General features: G+C 36.5%; 1 protein-coding gene and 1 non-coding gene across 2 annotated transcripts; one reads left to right on the top strand and one right to left on the bottom strand.

Annotated features, from left to right (window-relative positions):
* LOC107845768 lies at positions 1–5682 on the bottom strand. Its single transcript, XM_016690246.2, has 6 exons — positions 5329–5682; positions 2663–2727; positions 2535–2564; positions 1586–2456; positions 1112–1381; positions 1–291 (listed from the first exon to the last, which is right to left on the bottom strand). The coding sequence occupies exons 1-6, from the start codon at positions 5449–5451 to the stop codon at positions 226–228; spliced, it is 1425 nt and encodes a 474-aa protein (XP_016545732.2). The 5' UTR covers positions 5452–5682; the 3' UTR covers positions 1–225.
* Positions 5683–7581: 1899 nt separating this feature from the next.
* TRNAF-GAA lies at positions 7582–7654 on the top strand. The gene has a single exon. It is a non-coding gene; the product is annotated as a tRNA-Phe (tRNA).
* The last annotated feature ends 1841 nt before the right edge of the window (positions 7655–9495 follow it).

Below are 9495 nucleotides of genomic sequence, written 5' to 3' on the forward strand. Positions count from 1 at the left end.
TGCAACAACAATATTAAGCCTCTTTCAATATTGCCATGTAAACCAGACAGTAAAACGTGTTCCGGGGCACTTCAAATATTGCAGCATAGCAATACGATGAACCTCGCGAAATCAATTCGACATTACTAGACCATCTACATGTCGCCTACACATGTTCATTGCGCAGTTAGCGGAGAATGGAAGAGGTAGAGTGTGTACTATTTACATACAGGTTTCAATCTTTTATCAGTAGAAAGCCTTCTTCTTTACATTTGCACGATTCGTGACCTCCCTTCTGTTATCTGGATTCACCTACATCGGAAAAAATGACAATCACCAATTAATTACTAGACGGGACCAAAGAGAGTAAAAGTAACGGTAAAGAAGTTAGGGAATGGTAAATGAAGGAATGAAATATATCGAGAATATATTGGCATGTCTAATGGCGCGGATGATTATAAAGCCCGGAGGAAAAACATAGTGAATAATGAAAAGGATGTACACCACAGCAAAACTATGTTGCTCGAACTCTTCAAGAATGGCACCGAGTGCAAGTCGGATCCTCCAAAATTAGTACTCCCTCCGTCCCATTTTATGTGTCGTCATTTGACTGGGCACGGAGTTTAAGAAAAAAGGGAAGACTTGGTAAAGTTTACCAAATTATCCTTTATCAAAAAATGTGCCAATATCTTTTTTTTAATTAAGTGGGACCAATAAGGGTAAAAGGGTAATTGTGTCTTTAAAAAGTTGCCTAATAAGGAAAGGCGACACTTATTTTGGGACGAACTAAAAAGGAAATGATGACACATAATTTGGGACGGAGGGAGTATATTTTTGGAGGATCCGACACGGGCACAACAACAGTCTTGAAGCGTCCGAACAACATACTAGCAAAACATGAGCAGGCAAAGACGCCAAAAGAACTTCGAATGGTCAAAATACCTAGCAACTGAATGAATGACTCACGACGACATTATTTGGAATACTTAGGTGACTCGTCCCCCTAGAGATACAATTCGCTAGCAATAATTTGCATTTACTTCTTTGAACTATTGAAATTTTTTTTTTCTTTTATACCAGTCAAAATGAACAACTATTGAGCAGAACAAGCGACTAAGAGTACAAAGGTTACCATAACGCCACTCGACTTTGTGCTCTGGCAGCTTCTTTTATTCTCATTTTTGTAGCTCGAGAATTTTGTACTACACCCCTGATTGTCTTTGCAAATTGACTTCTGGCTCATACCCGTTCTCACAACAGCATTCTCTTTACCGCTGCTCACAAACCTTCTATACTGGCCACTTCCAATTCTTCCGCTAGGCTTCGAGACCAAAGTTGAGGATACACGTCCATTGGTTCTTTGAGGAACCAAAGCTTTTCTTTGTACATTATTCGGATGAACCTACAACAAACAATTTGGATAAACCAATCAGTTTATCAATGGTTAAACGTGGCAAGAAACATTAGTAATGTGCCCATATCACCAAAACCGAAGGAAAAAGTGAAAAACAAAATCTTCTAAAATCTTCAACTTCCTAAATGATGAAAAAAAGAAAAAGGAGGTAGCTTGCCGTATAAAGCGTTTGAGAGTTTTCTGGTCTCTCACCTTTGTTTTGGTAGTTTCACTGGGAACAGACAACGAAGAAACAGATCTTCCGGTAACCATTTTAGGGAAAGAAGTTTTCTTATGAGCTTGAAAAGGAGCCTTGGACGTATTAGCTTGTTTCGCTTCTACGGTTGGAGTTACGTTTCTGCTATCTGGGGTTTTCTCTTTATTTTCTCTCTCAGTTTCCGTTTCTTCGTAGGGAATTGAAGAAGATCCTACACTCGATTTACTTGAGGAAGATTTCCGACCTTCTGATTGCCTACAAACGTTTACCTCCATCCTTGATGCTTGTCTTGTAACGCAACTTTTCCTCAAACTTACTCTTAGAGATGACAATAACCCAGTAGTTTGACTGAGTACTCGACCGGGAACTTCAAAAGACTTCTTTCCACAGGCTTCAGATGTAACGGCGCTTGAAGAATCACTAACACACAACTCTTGCTTGTAACACTGTTCGCCATTCTCCGATGTAATGCAGCTGCTTATTGAATGGGCTTTGTCGCTATAGACAGCCAACGAATTCGAGCTAATCATTTTGTCCCTGGAACTGAGAGCTGGTCTTTGACAAGCAGAATCCGAGTCTAAAGCAGCAGCGCTGGCTAATTTTTTATGGCTTGTCTTACGCTCGATTACTTTATCAGCTTCTAAACCCCCTTTACTTAAGTGCTTAACTGGATGTTTCTTATCCAAGCTAAGCCTCTGATCTTCTCGACTCCACTGTCTGCTTCGGAAATCTTTGCCTCTTGATCTTGAAACTGACGGCGGGAGCTTAGGAGAAGATGATCCCTGCATGCCCAAGTCCAGGTTTATGGAACTCTCTCCAGAGTGAGAAAACGCGGACTTCAACTCTCGAGAAGAAGCCTGGTGAAACCTGAAAGCTCATTCAACTTAGACATACCACAATACTATAGTGAAACGGCACAAGTCCGCAAAAACAAAAGATGCTTACGGATGGCTTATATGGAACCATTCATCGTCCCTGCAACAAAAAGACGAAAATGCTGGATTTAAGAACTAACTTCTCAAGAAACCAGCATATAATTGAGAAATCGAAACAACCGATACAGCCATACTCACATGTCTTGATAGGCAGATTTACATTCCAAGGTAATGTCCACCCACATAGGGGCCTCAATTTGATCCTGCGGAAACAGCATCAAGAAAACATCACAACCATAACCACATAATTAAAATGTCAAAGGCCCTTACAGACCATTCTGACAGTTTCAATTTATATGGTCACATTAAGATTTGAGTTTCATGACATGGAGCAGCTTCTGCTTACCGAGGACATGACCCTATATAGGAAGTTGTGGAGGAGGCGGATTAGGGTAGAAGGTTAGCATTATTTCGGGATGTTGTATCGTTTGTTGTGTTACTTGGTGAATCTTGTCTATGATATTATTGGGTGTGGTAATTTCTATTGTATCTTGTCCTTTTACTATTTCTTGTCTAGATTGTTTTATCTTAAGCCGGAGGTCTATCGGAAATAGCCTCTCTACCTCACCTTTAAGGTAGTGGTATGGACTGCGTACACTTACCCTCCCCACTAAGTTGCTCGGACTCTCCAAAAATGTTGCCACACCCGTGTCGGATCCTTCCTAAATACACTATTTTCGAAGGATCCGGCACGCAGCAGTTGACATTTTTGAAGAGTCCGAGCAACATCGTCCCCAGACCCCACTTGGTGGGAATATACTGGGTATGTTGTTGTTGTTGTTGATAACCGAAAAAAAAGAGAAGTTATGGCGACAACACATATCAATCAAACAATGACACAGATTCTAAACTGGTTTCGCATTAACTATATAAATTTCCTTCCATACTATTCAAGTCTATTTCACTCAAATACTAAATAATCTTTATTGGCAAAAATTTAATAAGGGAACATAAATCTCGTGACTGGCCCCCCGACCAAACAGCTGATAACTAAAACAACACTGACTCGTAAACTACTGAGAGATGAGGGATGCAAAATTGTGATTGCCAACACAAACAAAGAATGGGCCATAACAGCGCTCGATTAAAACGAGTACCAATGAGAAATGCAAGAGAATTTCCATTCTCTTTTTCCATACAAACTCATTCCAACAAGGTGAAAGCCAACCAATACAGATACATTTGCTACAACAATTACAAGGTCTCAATCCCAACTACTTGGGTAACTATAAATCCTCGATATCCACTCCGCTCTATTTGAACTGTCGCATTTCAATAAACATACAGATCTTGACAAACACCCAGGGATTAAAGATAGAGTTAATGCACTAAAAGAAGGCCGTCCGAACATAAAACCTTGCGACTGGCCCTTGGAACAAAGAGTTGATAACCAAAAACCATGTTATTGTCAACACATATAAAGAAACCCCAAATAAGGTCAAAGAAAACGCTAAATTAAAGCAAGTTGCAAATGAGAAATGCCACACAACATTTCCATTCTTTTTTTCTATACAAACCCATTTCAACTATGTGGTTACAAGGCCGAGAGGTTCATCCAAACCCCCTTTCCGCGGAAAATTACATTGTTTATACACAATTGAAACTATCCTATATGTAACCACTTTTGGCTTTTTCCTGTGTTTACTTCTTAATATTTTGAACTCCTTAGTGAAAATACTAGCTATAAATCCATATATCCATTCTACTCCGTTTGGACTGTCACAGTCCAGTAAACATACAAATATTGACAAACAGCAAGAATATTAACACATATAAGAGATAGAAAACAGAACTCACTTAAACCAAAGTACCATATAAGAAATGCCACACTACATTTCCATTTTCTTCTTCTAAACAAAACCATTTCAACTACGGTCAAAAGGGGTCTCTATTTACACTATCACATTTCAATAAACATACAAATCTTGAAAAACAAAAAACACCAAAATTGTTTAAGGCAATAAAAGATATTCTACCAAAAAATCCCAGAATGACTGTTAGTTGGGTACGCAAACCATGCCCCTACCTCGTAGAGATAGAAAGATTGTTTCCGATAGACCCTAGGCTTAAATAAAGTAACCCAAATTTGGCCTATACAATGCTCAATGAGAAATGTCACACAAAGTTTCCATTTTCTTCTTCTATACAAAACCATTTCAACTACAATCAAAAGGGGTTTCTATTTACATTATCACAATTCAATAAACATACAAATCTTGAAAAAACATACATTTCCATTTTCTTCTTCTATACAGAACCATTTCAACTACAATTAAAAGAGGTCTCCATTAAAACTATCACATTTCAATAAACATACAACAACAACATACCCGGTGTATTCCCACATGGCGGGGTCTGGGGAGGGTAAGTGTACGCAGTCCATACCACTACCTCAGATGAAGTAGAGAGGCTGTTTCCGATAGACCTCGGACTCAGGACAGATAACAATATAACCAACCAACAAACAGAAAACATAAAAGCGCACAACAAAAATGGAATAACATACCGCTAGATAATAATGAAAACAAGGCACCCACAAGGTAATACTATAAACTATCTATTCGAAATCATAGACAACACCGAAACACCATTAACAAGCAACTATCACAATTCAACAAGCATACAAATCTTGAAAAAACACCAAAATTGTTTAAGGCAATAAACAGTAAACATAAATTTCCATTTTCATCTTCTATACAAAACTATTTCAACTACAATCAAAAGGGGTTTCCATTTACACTATCACAATTCAATAAACATACAAATCTTGACAAAAAAAAACACTAAAAAGAAAAGATCTTTACCAAAAAAGCCCAGTGATTATACTGTTGGTTGCATTTCTTGGATAAATTTTCAACCCCATTGACTCCATCATCTGTAATTGGAAGTTTGTTTAGCTGTTTTCGTTGACCCATTTGTGTCTTCATCACAAAAATCTCAAAGATTTTCTGAACACTTTACTGTCTCTCCACTTCCTTTTTAGCCTTCTTTTGGAAGTTTCAAAAAAGTAGAATATAAATCCCTCTTTTCAAATTCTATTTGTTGGTTAGTAGAAAAATATTGCTCCTTTCTTCCATTTGATTTGATACAAAATTTAAAAAAAAAAAAAAATTAATTAGTCGAGAGTTTATCGAAAATAGACTACATATCGAGGTTGTAATATGGAAAAATTTGGCTATTAAGTCTATTCAAGTTTTTCAATTAGTAAAATGATCTACTTCTATTGATAATCGATCTGTCCATATATAGGTCGTATTAATAATCGATCTATCGGATTGATAATCAATCTATCCATATATAGGTTAGATCGATAATCAATTTGTCGAATTGATAATCAATCTGTCTATATATCAGTCGGATAGATAATAGATCTGTCTAAAAATAGGTCATTTCCATTAAAAAAAAAAAACTTGTAGTCTATTTAATTAAAAAAAATAATTTGAAAAGACCATTTACAAAGAATTTCGAAAAATATTGGTACTTTCTTCGATTTGATTTTATACGAAATTTAAGAAAATAAAAATAATTAATTAGCTAGAGTTTATCGAAACAGACTTCATAGCGAGGTAGTAATATGGAAAAATTTGGCTATTAAGCCTCTTCAAGTTTTCAATTAGCAAAATGACCTACTTCTATTTTCTCATCTATCGGATTGATAATCGATTTGTCCATACATAAGTCAAATTGATAATCAATCTGTCCATATATAGGTCGTATTGATAATTGATCTATCGCATTGATAATCAATCTGTCCATATATAGGTCGAATCGATAATTGATTTGTCAGATTGATAATCAATCTGTCTATATATTGGTCGGATAGATAATAGATCTGTCTCAAAAATGGGTCATTTCCCTAAAAAAAAAATAAAAAAATTGTAGTCTATTTAATTAAAAAGAAAACTTGAAAAGACCATTTAACAAATAATCCCGAAAAATATTGGTACTTTCCTCGATTTGATTTGGTACAAAATTTAAGAAAAAAAATGATTAGTCGAGAGTTTATTGAAAACAGATTCTCTACTTCTTATCGAGGTAGTAATATGGAAAAATCTGACTATTAAGCCTCTTCAAATTTCTAATTAGTAAAATGACCTACTTCTATTTTCTCATCTGTCGAATTGATAATCGAGTTGTCCATATATAAGTCAAATTGATAATCGATATGTCGGATTGATAATCGATCTGTCCATATATAGGTCAGATCGATAATCGATTTGTCGGACTGACAATCAATTTGTCGAATTGATAATCGGTCTGTCTATATATCGGTTGGATAGATAATAGATCTGTCTAAAAAATGAGTCATTTCCCTAAAAAAAAAAAAACTTGTAGTCTATTTAATTAAAAAGAAAACTTGAAAAGACCATTTAACAAAGAATCTCAAAATATATTGGTACTTTCCTCGATTTGATTTGGTTCGAAATTTAAGTAAAAAATAATAATTAATCGAGTGTTTATCGAAAATAATTTCTCTACTTCATCGAGGTAGTAATGTGGACTGCGATACACTTTATTCTTCTCAGACCCTACTCGATGGAAATACAGTATGTATATTGTTGTTGTTGCAAAAAGAAGATTTTTGATTCGCATTATTTAAAATAAAAGATATATCAAATATATATAAAAAAAATTATAATATTATGATTTTAAATATATAAAGTTTGTTTTTTTAATCAAGGATTAAAAAGAGTTACTAAAAAAAGGAAAGGATCGTTCTGTTTTAAATGAACTGAAAAGAAAAGTAGGACGAATATACGTTGAAATGAAGGGGAGTAAATTACTTGGGGGCTCATTTGTTTGGGAATTAAGTTATCCTTAGATTGATTATACCAGGATTGTTATCTCGCTTTTAATGTGGAACAAAAATAATATTATAATTTCGAGATAGTTATTTCTAGATTTTATCCAAAATAAACATATGTATTCAAATTTAAAGGTCTTAATCTTAATTAAAATATAGCACTACTAATTTTAGTGATGATTTAATTGGAGGTTAGTTATGCCAAAACCGAAAACAATAAGTATTACTAATTGATTTGAAAGTTGCGCACACAGCGGGGATAGCTCAGTTGGGAGAGCGTCAGACTGAAGATCTGAAGGTCACGTGTTCGATCCACGTTCACCACAAAAGATCTTTTTTTTGGTTTTTTCACTGTGGATACACTGGGTATGTTGTGGATTCGAGCCATGATGAATAGGCTGCGGTTGCTAACGTGAGAATAATGTTGTTGTTGTTGTGGATTCGAGCCGTGGTACTTGCATAGAGTGGATGACTAGGCTGCGGTCACTAACGTGAGTGTGTTGTTGTTGTTGTTGTTGTGGATTCGAGCCGTGGTACTTACATTAGGGTAGATGACTATGCTGTGGTCGCTAACATGAGTATGTTGTTGTTGTTGTAGATTTTTTATTTTTTTTTTGGTTTTTTCACTTTCTGTGGATACACTGGGTATGTTGTTATTGTTGTGGATTCGAGTTGTGGTACTTGCATTAGGGTAGATGACTAGGCTACGGTCGCTAACGTGAGTGTGTTGTTGTTGTTGTGGACTCGAACTGTGGTACTTGCATTAGGGTAGATTACTAGGTTGCGGTCGCTAACGTGAGAAAGTTGTTGTAGATTTTTATTTTTTTGTTTTTTTCACTTTCTGTGGATACACTGGGTATGTTGTTATTGTTGTGGATTCGAGTTGTGGTACTTGCATTAGGGTAGATGACTAGGCTGCGGTCGCTAACGTGAGAATAATGTTCTTGTTGTGGATTCGAGTCGTGGTACTTGCATAGGGTAGATGACTAGGCTGCAGTCGCTAACATGAGAATAATGTTGTTGTTGTGGATTCGAGCTGTGGTACTTGCATTAGGGTAAATGCCTAGGCTGCGACCTCGACATTTAGGTTGCATGCACCTCGACAATCCGATAGTACCATCTCATTTCATTTGTACTGCTTAGCCCCGAAGGGCTTTATGGGATACGTTAAACAGTCCAAAAATATATAACAACAACAACGTACCCAGTGTACTCATACAAAGTGGCATCTGGGGAGGGTAAATATATAACAACAACGTACCTAGTGTAGTCATACAAAGTGGCATCTGGGGAGGGTTGAACATAGACAGACTTTCGGCTCAATAATCCAAAAATATATAACAACAACAACGTACCCAGTGTAGTCATACTAAGTGGCATCTGGGGAGGCTAGAATAAAGACAAACATTGTTGTTTCCGATAGACCTTCGGCTCAAGAATCCAAAAAGATATAACAACAACAAGGTACCCAGTGTAGTCGTACAAAGTGGCATCTGAGGAGGGTAGAGTATAGATAGACCTTGCTGCTTCCGATAGACCTTCGGCTCAAGAATCCAAAAATATATAACAACAACATACCCAGTATAGTCATACTAAGTGGCATTTAGGGAGGATAGAATATAGACAGACATTGTTATTTCCGATAGACCTTCGACTTTAGAATCCAAAAATATATAACAACAACAACGTACCCAGTGTAGTCGTACAAAGTGGCATCTAGGGAGGCTAGAAATATAGACAGACATTGTTGTTTCCCATAGACCTTCGGCTTTAGAATCCAAAACTATATAACAACAAATGTACCCAGTGTAGTCGTACAAAGTGGCATCTGGGGAGGCTAGAGTATAGACAGACCTTGTTTCTGATAGACCTTCAGCTCAAGAATCCAAAGATATATAACAACAACAATGTACCCAGTGTAGTCGTACAAAGTGGCATCTGGGGAGGCTAGAGTATAGACAGACCTTGTTGTTTCCGATAGACTTTCGGCTCAAGAATCCAAAGATATATAACAACAACAATGTACCCAGTGTAGTCGTACTAAGTGGCATCTGGGAAGGCTAGAGTATTGACAGACCTTGTTGTTTCCGATAGACCTTCGGCTCAAGAATCCAAAAACAAATATATATGTCATAATAAGCAAAATGCAATCATGTTTTGACACTGA

This window comes from Capsicum annuum, chromosome 10, assembly GCF_002878395.1.
Source record: "Capsicum annuum cultivar UCD-10X-F1 chromosome 10, UCD10Xv1.1, whole genome shotgun sequence".
Classification (NCBI taxonomy): Eukaryota; Viridiplantae; Streptophyta; class Magnoliopsida; order Solanales; family Solanaceae; genus Capsicum; species Capsicum annuum.

Excerpts from the sequence above, each read along its gene's own strand:
- LOC107845768 (XM_016690246.2), bottom strand. The coding sequence starts at position 5,451 with ATGAAGACACAAATGGGTCAACGAAAACAGCTAAACAAACTTCCAATT. Across the intron at positions 2,565-2,662 it reads AAATCTGCCTATCAAGACAT|GGACGATGAATGGTTCCATA; the intron begins GTGAGTATGGCT and ends TTTTTGTTGCAG. Across the intron at positions 1,382-1,585 it reads GTGAAACTACCAAAACAAAG|GTTCATCCGAATAATGTACA; the intron begins GTGAGAGACCAG and ends TGTTTGTTGTAG.